This window comes from Pleurodeles waltl, chromosome 7 (assembly GCF_031143425.1).
Source record: "Pleurodeles waltl isolate 20211129_DDA chromosome 7, aPleWal1.hap1.20221129, whole genome shotgun sequence".
Lineage (NCBI taxonomy): Eukaryota > Metazoa > Chordata > Amphibia > Caudata > Salamandridae > Pleurodeles > Pleurodeles waltl.
In genome coordinates, this window is record NC_090446.1 from 1389583626 (window position 1) to 1389602600 (window position 18975).

The 18975-nt window shown below is 43.6% G+C and overlaps 1 protein-coding gene across 2 annotated transcripts in view; it reads left to right on the forward strand.

Annotated features, from left to right (window-relative positions):
* IRF3 (interferon regulatory factor 3) overlaps nucleotides 1-14746 on the forward strand; it is a 90328-nt gene extending 75582 nt beyond the window's left edge. For both annotated transcript variants that reach the window (XM_069200968.1, XM_069200967.1), the window contains exons 7-9: nucleotides 3344-3709; nucleotides 13706-13830; nucleotides 14154-14746. In XM_069200968.1, the coding sequence (XP_069057069.1) occupies nucleotides 3344-3709; nucleotides 13706-13830; nucleotides 14154-14318 (656 nt within the window). In that variant the 3' untranslated portion in view covers nucleotides 14319-14746. The remainder of the gene's footprint in view (nucleotides 1-3343; nucleotides 3710-13705; nucleotides 13831-14153) is intronic.
* The last annotated feature ends 4229 nt before the right edge of the window (nucleotides 14747-18975 follow it).

Below are 18975 nucleotides of genomic sequence, written 5' to 3' on the forward strand. Positions count from 1 at the left end.
GAGTACAAAGTTATCTGGCATCAGCATCCTGGATTCTCTGTAGCTTCTGAATAACCTAGAGGGCTGTGCATAGGTATATAGCGTTGGCTTAGTCTAGATGGCAGATTATTGGGTTGATGGTTTCTTTCACTCTCTGAGAGAAACATAGGCAAGGGGAAACTTGACATGGCCATCTCATCATGGTAAGGTTTGTATCCACATTCATAACTTCTTCACTGGATGTGATGCATTAGTAGGTGAGCTAAGCTCTTTTTGCCAGATGGTGAATGGGTGGTAGGTGGCTCATCTGCCTTATGCTAATAGGTTAGTGTTTGCAGTGTGTGGCTTTAGATGATTTATTAGCATAGTATTATGGGGCACTGGCTGATGTCATTCAAATAGTTTATAGTCTATTTTTTTGTGTTATTCATGTAATTGCAGCAGCCGAGGTCGAAAGGGGAGATGAGTTCCATTAGGGGGCTTAGATAGACAGTGAAAAGGAAGGGTCAGTGATGGATCATTGAGGAAGGCTGGCCATTTGGGAAACCGAGCAGAGCAGAAGTGAGCAGTGATAGGATGAGAGATCTGTTGCTAAAGAAGTAGGTAAACAAGTAAAGAATATTGTCTAGTATCCCTCGAACAAGTCTCTGTAGCAGAATATGATGGTGGAACATATCAGAAGCAGTGTAAAGGTTTAATACCAGATGTGCCACTTCTCCATTTGACTCTTGATGCCACCTCATTTCACGGCTGGTATAGATAACACGCTTCGTCCTGTGTCGAATATTGTTTGACTTCAGAGAGGAGATTGTTTCTTTCTATGAATGTTGATAGTTGTTCGTAGGCAGATCTTTCTGTATGTTTGCCTAGAAAAGGCCCATTTCAAATTGGGAGAGTAACAGTGAGAAGGCACCATTTGTCAGTAATTTGTTTTAGAATGCATTGCATGTATGCAGTTGTGAGCTCACGCATGTCTCGGCCGAATTCCAGGGTTCTTTGTGGCTGTAATGGCGGCTGTTATGTGGATGCAGTATCTGGTGCTCTTTTTGCCATACAATTGTGGGGGTGCTGATAATATTGTATATTTGTTTTTTCATATGATGCTAGGATTGAGATTTGCCTGATCATATAGGGTTGAGTGTGTCAAGAGTTAATGGCCTCCATGTGCAGTCTGTACATTTTCAGCTAGTCTTCCAAAAAATGAGGTGTCTACCTACTGTAAAGTTCTGGGATGGGAAGGCATGTGTGTTTGCACCAGATAGTGGTGTCCCAATAGGTTGTTCTTTCCAGTAGTGGATACGACAGTCTACTCAGAAATCTCTCTATGAAATCAGTGCAAGCTGTTGGGTGGTGGAAAGGAGCCATCCCCTGTGCTTCTGCAGTGACACTCACCCCTATTCGCTTCCTGAGTGGCTGGTAATTACCTGGCAATGCCAATCTTCTTCTTCTTCTTCCTGCCTGGGACAAATCTGCATCATTACCTTGCCTAGTACCAAGTGTTCTAAACTTGGGCCCTTTGCACCAGAAGGACTTAAACAGAGCCCAAATACCCTCAAAAACAGAGGTCAAATAATGCATGTCCATTTCTCCCTGGCCGACAGAAGAATTTTAGATATTAAAGTAGCATCACTGTCATTGGCTCATGCTTCCTACCTACACCAAAAATGTAGTATACAAAGATGCACTATAAAAAGTTGAGTTTACTTGGGTGGGAACCCTTGTTGTTTGGGTGCTGTGTTTTAGGGTGAGGAGTTTTTTTTTTTTTACTGGAAATGCAGCCTGTGGAGTTTTCCAATATTTTGCACAGAGCCAAATCCATTGATACAGTTCTTTCGAATTGACTGAGATTTTGTGTACCAACAAATATTAAAACTGAAGAGTTTCAAAGTCTTTCAACTTCATTGAGCGCGGCCCCCAAATAATAAAATAGAACATCTAGCACATTCGTATTATAAACAGGGCTCCGGGTTTTATGGTATTTATTTTTTGGGACATTTAAGTTTGTATTTATCCATTTTTTATTTTTTTGCTAATTTTATCTCTTCTTATACATATTTTTTTCGGTTTTGTGAAAAAATAAAGATGGAGCAAGTAGATTCCTACATTTAGCCGAAAAAAATGTGCACTTATGCCTGAATGCCTGTCGGGTTTCCGAGATAAACACACAGATGATAAAATATGCACTTAAAGGAAACCATTCAAATTTTAGTATCAAGGTAGTGCAAATCTACTGCTGTTTAAGGCTCTTTATTAAAAGTCCTTTATTTTTTTAACCCCCTTACCTGTGAATCTGCACAGCTATGGGCCTGGCAGTCATGACTGACGGCATTGAGGATCACTCAAAACACAACACAATTTTTTTTTGTTTTTATTCACATTTAAAAAAAAATACAGGCAGGAAAATAAATGGTTTTCTGTCTGTATGTATCTGTAAAAATCAGTAAAAACGAAAATTACAGTGGGTCATATCTCAGCCTCAGAAGATGCTGGCATACTTTGGTTTTCGCTGAACCTGGTATATTTAACTGCTCTTTTTGACTGGCTTGTGCAGAAAACCCCTATTTGCCTTTAAAGATAAAGGGAAAAAAGCACAGCCTGGACAAGTAGTTGGAGTATTTTCTACAGTGTCATGCTCTATCTGATTTTGGAAAGCCTGTGGTATGTATTGGCTGATGGTGCTGTAGTGTGTCGGCGTGTGTCTCTCGTTTCATTATATATGCACTTCATGAGAGGCGTTTATCATTCTGACATATATCTGGTGTTTGTATGAGGTTTTGCTGGTCATGTGCTTCTGTCTGTAAGGCATAGCTTGCCATATGATGCAGTGTGTGCAGTTTTCTTCGTCTGATGGATTGTGTTGGAACTGGGAACACGATGCAATATGTTATGCTTTGTTAGTCCCAATTAAGAGTATGGAGTGTTGCTAGTCATCTACTCCAGTCTTTAGGCTATATTGGCATGTAATATGTTGTCATGTTTTAGTACTCACATGATACAGTTTTTGAAGTTTTGGGGATCCTGAGAAGTCGTGTAAGGAAGTGTGTGACGTGCTGCTTCTTTGATGTGTGTGAGCATTTACAGGTCATTTGTGGTACCTGCAGCTTCGCTGACTATAATGCACTGTGATAAGAGTTTGCTAGTAACTTATAATATTTTGACTTTTATTCTGTGAGAGTGTGGGGGCTTGCTAGTCATGAGACGGTGTGAACTTGTTACAGGCAATGTGAGGCAGCATAATTTCTTTTTATTCTTGTAGGCAGCGCATGGAGTTTTGCAGATCATTTGAGGGTCTGTGTATTTTTTATTTTATTTTTTTACTGCAGTGCAAGTCCGCATCTGATGAGAATTTGTTGCCTTTCCTTAGCGACAGACTTCGAGGTGAAAGTGTTTTACCGCGGTGTCAAAGTCCTGACCACCATGGTGCAGAACAAAAGGGGGTTTCGCCTGACGTCTGACCCAGTCCCCGGGCCCCAGGACCTCGAAGCCATTGTGCTTCCTGAACCCTCAGCATGGATAAAAGACCAGAAGGTGGCTAGCATGATCAACATGGTGCTACGGAGCCTGGTGCCAGGGCTGCTGCTGGACGTTCAAGGCGGCAGCATCTGTGGAATGAGGACGGGCAAGTGCAGAGGCTTCTGGACCATGACGCAGAACCCCCCGGCAGGTGAACCCCATGAGGTGCTGAAAGAGGAGTACACGATCTTGTACACAACACAGCAATTTGTGACAGGTACAGACTCCTCTGTTGTGTTTCTGTATGTCAGATAGTCCCTGTCTTGCTTCTATCGTCTGTGTCTATCCCATCACCTCAGCCTCCTGAGTCTACGTCACTGAGGTGACTCTGCATCGCACTACATCATCTATTTTTGATAAAAATTCTGTCAACACTCAAACTGCTATGGATAGTGTATCAACCTTCAATCCCTTGTAACAAATGTATTTACCTAATCAGTCAATACCTCTCCCATGCCAACTTTCTGATCTTTTGCCTACGTTACTGGCATTGATAATATATCATCCTAAGTAACCATCTTTCCCAGCATTCTTTAACCAGGCACTTACTTCCACACTAGCAGGTCACTGTGGTATATATAACTTACTGCATCTCCCAAGTCTAGGACTGGGTTACTTATATGTGTGTGCACTCCTTCTCACGCAGCACACTCACCCCTGAGCTGTTAAGGCTCTGTGCATGAAAATGAACAAAGTTGAACTTCCTATTACACAGATCACTGTAGTTCAGTAATGAAGGCAGATTAACAAGAAGAGCAGTACAAGTCCAGAATAAACGGGGTTTTAACATAGATAGTGTGGGGGCAAGCAAAGGTTGCTCAGGTGTTAAGTGTGATTGGAATGTAGTAGACCGCACCAAAGCGTAGAGGAAACAGGAAAAGACAGGAGAAGGTCAAGTAATATTGTAGAATAGGAGAGAGGAAATACATGAGGGGAGGGTAAAACACACATAAAGGGAGAGTAAAGGAAATGGTGGGTAGCCAGAGAAAGGCCAGAAAAGTGTGAGAGGGTTGAGAAAAGGTCACCAGTTAATATACAGTGGGAAGAAAAGAATAAGAGATATTGCCCATGTCCTAAGTAGTTAAGCTTCTTATTTGATCTATACTGAAACTAAATTCTGTTGCCTATCAGTTTTTTCTGAAGATCAGAAGGGATGTGTAGAGTCTGATGGTTACAGACAAGGAGCTCCATTATAGAGGATGATGCTCCTGAGAAAGATTGTGTTGCTGCTGCTCTTCATGTGTGGTTTCAAGGAAGACGTTTGGTGGCTTCTCAAGATTTTGTCGGCTGGATCTTTTGACAGAAGAAAGAAGATGAAGAGTTTTGTGTGCATTGAACACATGCATGGTCTCTGAGGACTGAAGTGAGATGGTTGACTTTTTTGGTGATGAGATGATCCTAGAGTCAAGTGAATCACTGCTTTGAGCAGACATGGGGCTCCTCTGAGAACACATGAGATCTGGAGAACACGTCTTTCACACTGCCCTCTGTATGCATGGTCTTATTGTTTTCCAGTGCCTTTGGAAGTCTCTTTCCCTTGTTTCATAGGAGTTTTTGTCTGTACTGCTCAGTCACACCTCAATACTGTTTGTATTGTGCTCACTTGTCATAAAGTGTAGATTTTGGCCCATGAGTCAAAGATACTTATTTATTTTCTGTGCAAGTTGAATTTAGAAACCATCATTCATGGTGTGTCACAGATATGGTCTGATGAGTAAGATGTTGAGTATGGGACTGGCATACAAAAATATCTTACCTTGTCACTTTGCCTGAAAAGAGGCACACCTATCAGGCTGCTTTGCCATGACGATATTCACTGTATTTTCTTGAGGTTTGTGATTTCTTTACATAAGAGCTTTAAAGTCATGCTTTGTCACCACCAGTCTGAGGACGGATCCGAGACCGGTGATTGTTCTGATAGTGTGATTTGTTTTGCCCCTCGTATGTTAGTGACAGATAAAATACAGTCCCACAATGTGTGAGTGCTTGGAAAAAAGGATATCCACCTTTATTAAACTGGGCCTTTACTCTGCAGATATGGTAAGAAGGTAAGGACTTTGCAGTGTGAAATGGCATCTCTCCCACTGCCCACTATGAGAGGGGAGCAGGCATCTGCTCCAAATGTTTCGCTCCAAAAAACTGGATTGTCACAGCATTTCAATGTTGATGATTATCTCTTAATTCGTTTTTATGCTTGAGAGTTGTACAAGTGTGTTGAGGACATATACAATTGTTCCTAGAGCGAATCGCCATTTGGGCGGAGGAAGACTTGGATAGCAAGACCACTTTAGAAGTCAGCCATGTCTTGGAAGGATGTAAAATGCCTTTAAGTGATGTCCAATCACCGTCCAGTGTGTTTATGGACAGTGAGCTTTGCAGCGATGCACCAGGATCATAGAAGTGATGGTTAGAGGACAGAGCACTGCTAATAGAGCTAGGAGAAGGCACCAAAACCAAGAGAAACCTAGTTGTTGTTGTCTGTGGCAGTTCCTGTTGTTCCAGCAAGGCATGAAACCATTTTGATCCTGGTGAACGAGGGATGTAATGACTTGGTTTAGTCTATAAGTGAGAATTTGTGCTGTGATTTGGCTTCAGAATTAATAAGGGCTATCAGGAGATTGGAGGGGAATTCCTCTGGGGCCCTCACATTTTTCAGTGAGATCCAGATGTCTGCTTCTCTTAGGTCTGTTGAGAGAGAGCCTGTTTATGCAGCCTATACAAATACTTCTGAGATAGGATGTCAGCCTTGTGTAAGCCAGACCATCCGAAGCCAACTGAGATGAAAGAAAAAATGTATTATCAAATGCACATCTGCCCCCCTGGGATCCACGCTCCTTTCAATCCACACAACTATCTTTTCCAGGAAGCAGAATATTCCTTACAGGTGGAACTGGACCAAGCTTGCCTGATGAAAAACATATTCTGCAGTAAAATCCGTGGTATTTGCCAACTTTGCCCAAAACCTTTGATGTCTTGAGTGGCAGCTGACCTGTCATGGTTAAGGGGTGGAGTTCTCCTATTAGATCCTTCAGAATCTCTGGAGCGTTGGTACAAAGACAGTTATGACAGTATTGAAAAACTTGGTTGTGCTCTCCAAATCAGAGTCAGTAGAACCAGGTCCGCTCCCCACCTCCTCGCTTGAGCTGCTACTTGAGGGATCTTTGAAAATCGGGGAAATGCATAGAAAAGGTTTGCACATTTTTTGCATTAGCCAGTGGATCTGGCCTCCAGCTGAAGAACTCATGGATTGGTCTGTTCAAGTGAGATGCAAAAAGGTCTATTGCGCAAGGACCCCACTTTTGTTGTACAACATGAACCACTTGAGGATGCTACTACATTCCTTTGGCCCGGAACGTATCCTACCATTACTGAAACCCTGTGCTGAAGGTAAGTGCCCAAAATCTTTTGCTGCCTGTGCTAGCATCCTTGACCTCATGCTTCCTGACCTATTGATATATCATTACAAAAGAGGCCCAGCTAAAGAACTACCACAGGATGGACAGGAAAAATGATTTTCCTGTTAGGAAAACCCTCACCTACCAGGGTTGCCCCTTGGTGGCATGCTTCATCGCTGGGTTTCTTCCCATTCCGCTACGGAGCAGGGTGTGCTACGACCTACGGGATACGTGGGAAGCACTGATGTAGTCTTGTCAATGTGAATCACAGAAGGGATATTAGTGGTTGGGTCTTGGTTGAGTTGAAAAAACATGTCTCCTAGTAATTCCAATGATTTAATAGATCTCTTGGAGGCGGCATGATTAAAAAGCGGCTGCGGAAGTGCGAGATGTAATGTACCTGACTTCCTAGTCTACATGTTTCTGAGCCTTACCCCTCGGCTCCTCTTCAGTTGTGTGTAATATTGGAGGAAACAGTCATTAATTTCTTCCTGCCTAAATTCCCACCCACTTCCATCAGTTTCTACCTCCAAAATTGGAGTCCCTCTCTTAGTGGGGTTTGCCAGCCAAGCCAGCAAGGTGCCTGCCCTGTCTCTCGCCGCATGATTATGTTCCACATATCTCCTGTAATCAAAGCAGCGAAGTCTCTCTACTTTAGTCACTACCTCTTCTCTCTTAGCCAACAGAGGTTGTTGTTGATCAGGACCCTCCTGTCCCTGCTATTCAAGCTGGTGCAACTCGTTCTCAGCAGTTAGCACCTCCCTCAACAGCGTCCTCCTCACAGTTGTGAGTACTATTTCTTCTCTAAAGACCAGGTCTTCTAACATTTCGGGTTTAAGTCTCCACGTGGGTATCCTAGGTCTAGTACAGTGCCAATCGCAGCTCAAAAGGATCGAATCGTGCGGGCTAGATATTCTGTGGTCGTTTATCTACTGTGGACATCCGGGGAACATAAGAACGTATCCAGCTGCACGTGTAAGTTATACAGACTGGAAAAATAGGAATAGCCCCTTGTGTGGGGATGTGTCGTTCAGCCGGTGTCTATTAGACCCCACTCCCTTTGCCAATTTAGGAACGTCCGGGCCAATCTGAGTCGGAGATTCTCTCATTGGGGGATGCGATCTGTCCATCCTTATGTCCGCCATGCAATTAAAGTCCACCCCGATCAGTAAGGACTGTGTCCTGTAATGCGCCAAGGTCTCTGATAGGTTAGTAATAAAGGAGTTGTTGCTACACAAAAGGAGAGTACTGGGAGTATATCGACCACACACAATCTCCCATACCCATGAAACTATAACACAATGTGCGTCGGGGATATTAAGAACAGGTCTCTCTGACCCACGGCATGGTTTTTACACCTTAGTGTGCAGTGATCTTGAGTGAGCTCTCACATGCACCATATACACCACAGTTTGAATTTTCATTCACTTTGTTCTCCCTTCTCGGCCTCCCTCAGACACTTTAAACAGGTAGGCCTGTGTGCACTTTAATGTATTTGTTCACGATCTGGCATACATAGCTAGCCCCACATACATTAGGGATCCTAGACCCTGATGAATGCCCCAGACCGTTTTTTGGCTATAGGAGAGGGCAGAAACATGTTGGTCATAGAGTTTTGTAAAACATCTTGAATCATTATGTTCAAGCCCATCACATATTGCTTTTAACCTTACCAACAAACACCTTCATTGAAGTATTATACCATATAGGTGATTTGTGAGGTCATTTTAGTATATTTTTTCCCCTTCAACTGGATCCCCGTTTTATCTAGAAAGATAAAATTTCAGCACTGCCTCAGAGTTCATTTAACAACGAGGATGAGTCCGCCCAGGTGGTATCATCTTACCTGGGTGGGGCTAGGTGGTCAAATGATGAAGCATGACACTGTGTGTGTGAGACCACCTAGTCCGTAAAGGGAACTCCCCAACTTGTCCCTCAACACTCAAACGTCACTACCTTTTTCCACGTCTATGAAGTAGTACGCCTAACCGGTGACCTAGTCATCTCGGGAACAGGCCAGAGAGACCTGTTCTTAATATCCTCCACACACGTTGTGTTATAGTAATAAAGGGGCCCTGATCCATGTTTGGTGCATAAATGTTAATGAGGGCCAAGTCCTGCCCTCTTACCGCTGCGTATCTCCTCTCCGGGTCTATCACGTGCGCCATGTGCTGGAAGGGAACCCCGCTCTCAGATGAGGACCCCCCTCGCAAATGCAGAGTAGGTTGTATAATATACCTGGCCTCGCCATCTGCGTCGTAGCACTCTCCCCTCCTGGGCAATGAGAGGAGTCTCTTGGAGAAACGCTATATGTATGCCTCTCCTGTTCAAATATGAGAATACTTTATATCTCTTTGACATGGTGTGCATACTGTGATATTCCAGGAAATTATCTTATACCCCATTTGCTGGGCCATGTGGTGTGCTGAAAGTGTAGGTGCCCATACCCTCTGGCTTATTTTTCTTTTTGTGTGTCCCCGGGACCCCTGCATTGTAGTATAATTTTAGGTATTGATGCAATCTTTTTAAACCCCAATAACTCAACATCCAACAATCATTCCACCTCCCTCCCCCAGGACAAATCGAGCAAAGCCCCCTGTCCAAACCAGGCCATATCTGACCATATAAAATGGACTGTTCCACGTAACATGCATGTTCAAACATCTTAGGACTCTCATCGTACTCCGCAATTTAATCCCCCTCTTTCTCCAAGGTCCCACAGAGCGCTGTGTTGGCTGCGTTCCACTTGGTCCTGGCTGCGGATGGGTGTCAGTCCATTTGAAGAGGACCATGCCATCAATTGCCACTTTGAGTCGAGCCAGGAATAGCATACCATATTGCACCCCCATTTGCCACAGTCGCTTTTTAGCGTTGTTAAAGGTAGATCACCGCTTTTGAATTTCTCGAGAAAAATCAGGAAAAATGCTCACTTTGCTGTCGTCTATGGTCAAGTCTCCCTGTGTATGGGCCTGAGCCAGGATATAATCGCGATCTGTGTAGAAAAGGAGTTTGGCCACGACTGGCCGAGTCTGAGCCCCCGGCCGGGGCGGGTTGCCCAGCACCCGGTGCACCTGCTCCAAAGCAAAGAAGGGGGACAAACCTTCCTGGGAGATCTTAGCTCAGATAAAGTTTTCTAAGTAATCTATCATATTATCCCCTTCCGCTCACTGCAGCAGTCCCACCAGTCAGATATTATTGCGTCGGGATCTATTTTCTGCATCCTCAGCCCGCAGTTCTAAGGTCTTCACTTTTGCTTCTATGGTAGTAAATGGAGTGGTTAGGTCCGCCACCACTGGGGGTATTGCCGCTACCTCTCATCTGCGGTGGTAACTTGCTCTGCCAATTGTCATGGCCATCTCTAAGCAGGCTCAGGTCTGCCCCCAGGGTATCTATTTTGGTCTCAAATGCCTCCCTCTTGGCTGTTATTGCATGAATTACATCTTGCAGTGTTGGACTCTGCTGTGGAGACTCTTCTATATTTGGTTCCTCATCTGCCAGTGGAGTAGTGTCCTTCTTTCTCACAGCCTTCCCCATTATGGCCACTCCGGAGCTTGAACAAGTCGTCCCAGCCTCTGTTGATCGGGGCCTGCTCACCTCTGCCTGCGTTCACAGCATCTGACGAAGCCACTCCCCAGTGCTGTCACAGCATTTGCGCACCACCCGCACTTGGCCTCGCCGTTGTCAGGTCGTCAGCAGGCCCTCACCGCTGCCTCCGCACCTCTAGGCCTTCTCATTTAGCTCTGGCCTCAGGCGAAACGGCCGCCATCTTGTGCCACTACATCCGCTCCGGCACCTCTGCTTGGTCTACTCCACTTCCCTTCTCAAGCGGGGAGCCCCCTTATTCCTGGGAGTCTCCCATTGCTCCTGGTGCCTTGTGGGGCCGGTTGCACTTCAGGATGTCATGTTGGGGCCTGAGAGTCAGGAGCTCCTCAATCAGCCGATGTCTCCATCAGTGTCAGGCCACAACCCTTCTGCATCCTCACTTTTGTATGAAAAGTAGGTATTTAATATGAGATTTTGTAGGAACTCCGCTAGTTCACATCTGACCTTAAATTTGTCCACCTGAGCAAACCCTATTCCTTATTTTTATTTCTTTGGTCTTCACTTTGTACAATAGATTACCAACTAGGTCAAAATGCTGGTCCCGGGGGTTACATCCCTTGTCATGCTTCTTGTATTCATTCTCAAAGTCTGATCTTCCCATGTTACTTTGATTTCCATTGTTTTTTCTTCTTCTTCCCCAGCCTTTTTCTAAAAAAGGGAATCTATTCTGGTGTCCCGGGAACCTTGAATGAACTGAGGAGGGTACTGATTGTGCCAACCACAATGATAGTAGGCTAGGTGGGACTCGAAACCAAGGGTTTAGGTTGGATATGGAGCCTTATGGGCACACCTCTTGTTCCTTTGTCTCTCCTTTCACATATAAGTCTGTGGTCAACTCCCCATTGTCCATGATTCAAGTCTGTGGACCAAGTTGAGTATAATTATCTGATTTACATGTCCTGGCATAGTTTGTAGCTGAGTGGGTAACTGTCCTAGGCAAACTTCTTCCCACCTTTTAAAGTGTTTGAATTTTACATTGGGACAGGCACTCTTTGCATTTGCCCAGGTCCTTATTTATTTCCTGTAGTCTTTTTCTAAATAGTGTTACTTGGACTGTAGCCTTCAGGTTGTTCTCTGCCATTTGTATTTTCATCAACATGGCATCTGATAGTTGTGTTGTGTTGCTGTTTTTGTTTTTAGTACAAGCCAGGCACATGAACATTGCTATGCGATGAGTGTCCACTCCTTTCTTAAGTTAGCTTCCTCTAAAATTATCCTTGGCTTGTTACCCACGATGAGGCCTTTTGGGGCCATGTTAGCTCTTAAGTATTCTGTCATTATGACACTGCGTATGCAGTGCATGCAGGCGACTTCAGGTAGACTATTTGATCTGGGTTGAATAATAGTGGGGTTGCCCTGATTTTGACCTTGCTTGTGAGTGTTTCAGCCTCACAGGTTTTCCACGTTCTCGAGTCTGCAAGAGGGAATTCTCACGGAGGTTCCCCTTGATCAGATTGGTCACAGTCATCATCTGAACCCATGATAGAAGATCCAAGAAGGCCAAATGCGCAGGGTGTGTTCTGGAACTGCAGAAGCCCCTTAGTGCAGGTTGGGTCTGTGGTCTGAAGAGTTGATGGAGCCGGTTTGTTACATGGCACATGATTCTGAGAGATACTGGATGTTTGTCCATCCATGTCACCATGCTGTCTTATTTTTAATCATTGGTGCTTAATAGCTGTATCCAGTTTAAGTTTCTTTGAAAGGAACATAACTTTTCCAACTAGCAACATAAACCCACACATTACACCTTTTTGCAACTGATGGTATTTTGGGCCAGATGTATCAAAGGGTTTTACCCATTCCGTGTCTATGGGAAAATGTGTTGGTACATATGGCCCCTAGTCAATTCTTGACTCTGAAAAGGGGGTTTTAAGTGTATATCCAAGAGGGTCAGATCTATGCTAGATTTTCACAATAGCCACTGCTTATGAAAATAGTGTCCATGTAATCATTGTACCTAAATATATGATTAGCCTGAAAATCCGTCACCAACCCACCTCTCATAGACTTGTTGGACTGTCATCCTCTCAGCTAGACCAGCAGTCTGATCCTTCCAGTTTATGGTTGCTTGCCTCTGTGAAACACTCTGATACTATAGAAAGACGTAAAAATCAAAGAGAGAGAGACAACCCACTATTGTGCCACACTAAAGACTCCCTAAATCCGTTTTAGAGGCTGGAGACGAGAACTAAGTAGATCTAAAAGCACGATCCTTTCACAAATGTGTGACAACAAGGAAAAACCCTTCTGGCACCCTTATGGTAAAAAAGTGAAACTGATCTCAACACAGAGAAGTCCTGAATGATTTGAGTGAATGTGATTGAGCAAAATTGCTTGTTAAAGACAAAATTATATGAGGGTTCTGGGGAATCTCTGAACATGTAGACTGAAACAGATGCAAGAGTAATAAAACCTCAAAGGCAACACTTCTAAATTTTAATCTTACCACACGGTTCTAGGGTACCATGTAGACAATTTTATTTACTCAAGTTCCCTCCCAAAATACTTAGGCCCATATTTATACTTTTTAGCGCCGTATTTGCGCCGCTTTTTGACGCAAAAACGGCGCGAACTTACAAAATACAATTGTATTTTGCAAGTTTGCGCCGTTTTTGCGTCAAAAAATGACGCAAATGCGGCGCTAAGAAAGTATAAATATGGGCCTTAGTACTCCCTTGAGGGTCATGGTCATAGGCACAGTCTGATGCATTTTGTATCGGGAGGAGCTCTATGATGAAGCATGCCGTGGTACTGATCAGCAGGTGAGTGCTCTTTTATAGAAATTAAAAATGTTTCCCCTATAGGTAGCTTTAGGGAGTCTTTAGTATGATACACTAGTGGGATGACTCTCTCTGATTACTGTGATGTTATTGGGAAGCGAAATTAACCTGTGTGAAACAACTGCTTCTCTACCCCCCCCCTCCCCCCTTAATTTAGCATTATTACAGAGCAACAGACACATTTCAACTACCAGCATCCCTTACACAAATGAATGGTTTCTTGTGCCGTAAAAAGAGCTTATTCAAACAAGAATCTCAGTAGCTGGATGCCCTAAAGCAGTGTAAGCTGTGCTATACAGGAAACAACAACCCAACATATTTCATGGCATGCTGTCTCCCTGTGTATATAAAGAACCCATGGCTATCAGTGACAGCCTTCGGTTTAGTGTTATTGTGTGAGATTCAGCCAGCTGAATGATATCTCTATTTCCACAGAGCTCATCGAATTCATAGAGCGCAGAAGAAGTGTCTCCCCTCTCTACTCCATTTGGTTGTGTCTTGGCGAGCTTTGGCCCGATGTCACTCAGAAGCCCTGGAATAAAAAACTCATCATGGTGCAGGTACTTGGTGCCCAGATCTTCTTCCCTTTTTACTCTGTGCCATTGTTGGTAGTAGGAGATACTTTTGACTGTGCCTTAAAACACATCCACAGAAGTTTGTTGGCAGGGGTCATTCCAAAGATTCACACAGACAAGTTTCTCTGCAGAAGTCTATCCAGCAGCAGGAAAAACTAAACCCACCCGTTCAGTCATACAACACAGATACACCTACTATCTGGACCTTTATGGGGAAATATATTTTGCTCCATGAGAGGTTTGCACAAACCACCTCTGCCTGTCTGTTTGTTGCACTGTCTGACATGTCCCCTCTTTCCATCCTTCAGGTCACCCCAGTGGTGTTCAAGATGCTACATGAAATGAGTTATTCTACTGGGGCTTCCTCCCTTCAGGACTCGGATGTGAACTTGCAGATCTCAGATTCACTCTCCAGCAATAACCTCCTCGCCTTTCTGCAGGAGTGGGGAGAAAAGATGGAAGTTGAAGTCTAAATTTACTCCACCAAAGATCCTTGCTCAATCATCTTAATACTTGGTCTTCGTTAATCTGTCATGTTCTTGGTTTTTTTTTGTGATCATATAAAAACATGCTGACGCATCAGCCATTAGAACAGGCCGAAACACAAAATTCAAGTAAAGAATGGTATGCAACATGGCCATCAAAAGACCGAAGATCCAAGAAGCAACAATCCTTTTTCAGATGAGAGAGTGTTGGAGGTGTGACATTCCAAACCCCAAGATCCTACCTAATTTTCCACAATTGCTTCACAAAGAGGCTCATCATCTGCAGCACAGGAGCCACCACACAAGATGGATTGTCTGTATGTGTCGTATGTTTATCGCTTTAAACACATCAGTGTTTTGACTCTGCTATATTAAATCAGGATACAGCACATTGCTGTCTCTTTTTATGCTTTTAATGCTTCCCTGACCACTAAAGGAAAAAAATCGGTATTGTGGACTTAGGGTCTACATCATTCTAGGTCCAAACTGTAGCCAATGCCCCAAAAGCTTAGGCCCAGACCTACTAAGATTTTTTTTCCAAGGTTGTGCCATTAATTTGGCACAGCCATGACACAAAATGCAACTCTAGATTTACTAATGTTGCAGTGCTTGGCTCTATATAAAAGAATAAAATAAAAAAGTAACGTAATTGAGTGCCTACCACTTGGTTTCGTTACACTGCATTGGGTAGCCATTACATGGGTAGCGTGGGGGCGTTCTCATGCAGTCACCCATATATTCTGAGACAAACCCAGAGTTACTGAAGACAGTAAGCCTGTGTATGTGCCAAAGTGGTGCACCTGCCCGACAGAGGTGTAACAAGGAGAAATATGTTAATTTCTTCTCACTACTTCCTTTTTCATCCTGCGCTGCATTCTGTGCAGCACACATGGAAAGAGTAACACGCCTCTAAGGATTGTTTTGTGTTAGAAAGTATTCCTTCCTGCACAAAAACAATGCATCAAGCACCCGCATTGGTGCTAGGCTGGCTAACCAGCGCTATAACTGCGCAGAAGTGTGCCATAGCTTTGTGGACTGGAACCACTTTTGCTCTCCCCCTTTTGCTCATCGCAGGTTGCCTTGCTGCTTTGTGCTGCATGAAATGTCAGTAGCTTCGGGCCTCAATTCATATGCCATGCATTTCCAAAGAAGCCGCTAGAAAACGGAATGATACACAGCGTGTATATTTAGAATAGTCACAAGCTTGAAAACTGTTGTACATCAGAAGAAACCTTTTCCTTCAGTGAATTATGAGGATGGTCCTGCATGGGCCCAGTTGGAAAATCACTTCAACTCATCCCAATGTTAAAAAAAAAAAAAAAATATATATATATATATATATATATATATATATATATATATATATATATATATAAAAATGAGCACCTACATCGCTCACACTGTAAGTAACAGCCTACTAAAATAAAGTAAATTAGACTCTTCCAGGTTTCCCAAACTTACCCCCTCTCCTGAACTTGCCTACTTGACAATAGGAACTGGAGCCCTTAGCTACACATGCAGCTACTTAATGGAAAGAGATTTTAAACCTAGTCCACTGGCAACCAAAGTGGATTGAACTTTCCCTAACATTTATCCCACTACCGCCCAGTGGAACACCTCAGCCTAACCTACTGCCATCCTGTAGCATCCATATACCTCAACTAATCCTGATGAAATCCAGCGTGACCTTTGCACCTAAACCAATATTTGTGCCTCTCGGAGGCACTCCCACCCTCACTAAATATGCATATGTGGCTTTCCTGGGACTTCATTAGGTTTACTGTGCACCGTGTACCTTACATTCACCTTCTGCAGGAGCCAGAGTGGGATTTCAGTTTATCTACTGTCACAAGCTGCCCATCATGATTTTGGAAAATAATAGATCTACAGGATACCACTATTGACTTGAGGACGTTTTAAGAAACTGTAATTTAAGCAAAAAAGTATGTTTCTATTTTATATGTTTATGCTAAACCAGTCAAAATAAATGTGTCCCAATTAAATATTTTATATTTTGTTTGAAACAAGTTTACAAATTTTAAGTGTACATTACCCCGCATTTATTCCACATTATTACCAGAGAACGGTCTAACAAACGCTACTCACAACCTTGCAGATTCCACGTTATAGACAAAAAATAGGTTCACACTCGCAAATGTATCAATTATATTTTATCTAACTACATGAATTTATCTCTCTGTTCCATGGTTCTGGTTAAACATGTCTGTTTGTAAATTGAACACGTGAAAAATAGAAATGATATAAACCATACATGCAGATCCGCCATGTTGTTGGGGAGGGACTGAACGACCACCTAATGCTCCCCCCCTTGTGAGTCACTGCCCCTCCCTACACACAACAATGATATGTAGCATCTCTATATATACTTTGGATAACATCCACTCAGGACTGGTCAAAATACATGGCCAATATCAGCATCTGTCACATTTAGAAGCTGGTAAGGAGACCCAGGAAGCAGACAGGTACAAGTACTCCATTGAGGAACAAGTTACAGGAATACGACACAACATATAGAACCACGCACACAACGTACCAGAAATTAAATAAAAAGTAGACCGCAACATACACCCTCCCATCTGTCACACAGGGCACACAACAAATAATTCCAACATTGGTAATCTGCGGGAGCATAACAGCAAACGAAGTACGTACCCTCCACGCAAACAACGCACAGGCATTCAATCCAGTGGAGAACACAACCTTCAAGGAAACAGCCTGTGAGTACTCAACTCAGTGGAGCACCCACTCCGCTGAAACCGCATACGTGCCTTCAACCCAAAGGGGTACACACACAGACAGCAGGAGGGCATTCAACTCATGGAGCACACAATCTCCACACAGGCCTTCAAACCTGGTGTAAACACTCCAAGCAAACAGCACTTGGAGACTCAACCCAGTGAAGCAACCAATCATCAAGTAAACAGCATGGGAGTATCACACCAAGTGGACAATGCGCACTCCATACAAACCCTCACACCTGGATTCAACCCAGTACAGTAGCTATCCCCCATGCAAACAGTGGCCTGCATTCGACTCGGGAGTATAAACTTCTCCACACAAATATCAGATGGGCCACTCATCCCAATGGAGCATGTTCCCTCCACACAACAGCATAGTGGTCAACACACACCATTAATGTGATACTCGTTAAGTGATGGTTGAAACAGTGAGTACAAATTAAGGTATACTGAAAATGGACTACACGGTCTCCACCATTATCACTGTGCATTCTCCCCTCCAACAAACTTCACCTAGTAAAACGTTATAAACCAGCAATTGCCCCGCTTCACACTGGTGCATCAAACAATGTCAGTGCATCACATTGCAGTACAGAGCAGTAATCCATTTGTAATATTACTGAGTATTTAGCAGTAACCCAGTTGAAATAGTACAAAGTGCACAACAGTAATCCATTTGTAATAGTAAAGAGAGAATTCACAGCAATTTCCTTGCAATATTTGAACATGTACATCAAGTACTGTTCTTCAGATATCAAAAGCTCTACCAGTTAGGCCGATCTGTGACAGAATAAACAAATGTATTAAGAAGACACTACTATCCGCAAGTTACAGTCCTAACTCAGTAAAAACCTGGTAATCACAAGGCTAGGTCAAAACTGTTTGTATCATCCAGAAATAATAGCACTGCAAAAAAACAAAAAACAAGATTGTTTCACCACACCTGTCGTATAAAATGAAAACCTATAAATTTACTTTTGAGAGATGTGGCGTGGGAAACAAAATCAGAAACAACAAACACGTCACCCCATGGAAAGCAAATGAAAAACCATCCTCGCAGCAAACGAAACCGATACCGTCCAACCCTGCCTTTGTACAGCCGAACAAAACTGTTCTCTTCCTTCGTCGATGACAAACAGGATTTTGTAAAGCAGAAGTCATTCGGTTTAAAAAACAAAGGCTTCTCTCTGTGATTCGACCACACGGCGGTCTGAAACCAGATGTCACTTCTGACTCCTGCCCGACGACATGAACACATGGAAAAGACATGAAGGGCCATCTAAACACCGCCCGCAGCCTGCAGGAATCCTGACAGGCTCTTGACAAGTTGTGGATTTTGGCTGTCCATACTACACCTCCGCACTCCCTACACGAAAATCCCCCTTTCCGTGAACAGGTAAGTACACGACAGCAAATCATATTGCAGCTGATAATCGTCAAGTGTTTCCAAGTGTCTGTTTTTCCAGTTTACCAGTAACAACTGGTCTGGACCCAAGATGCACCTATTTAAAAAAAAATCCACGGGGTCCACATTCGTATCCGTTACACAGTACCTTTATGTACCCCCTTTGTTGCACAGCACTTTACTTCCGGAGCAACAGTCCTCTTCTCTTCTTCCTCCTTGATTTTATTCCTGTCAGAGGTGGCCTTCCAAAAGTGCTGATTAGAGATGCGATTACAACTGCTCCATCTCTGGCAAAATGTTATAGCGGGGCGTCAAAAGCGTCCAGGCTTTGGAAGTGGAGACAACTGACGTGCCTTGTGATCCTGGGTGAACGTGGGCTCTGCTCTCCCAGCACTGTTTACATCTCAGTGCCACCCAAGACTCGTTTGAGCTCATGTGCCAGCAGGCAGGACCTGTCTTTGTACTGTAAAGTGAAGCACTT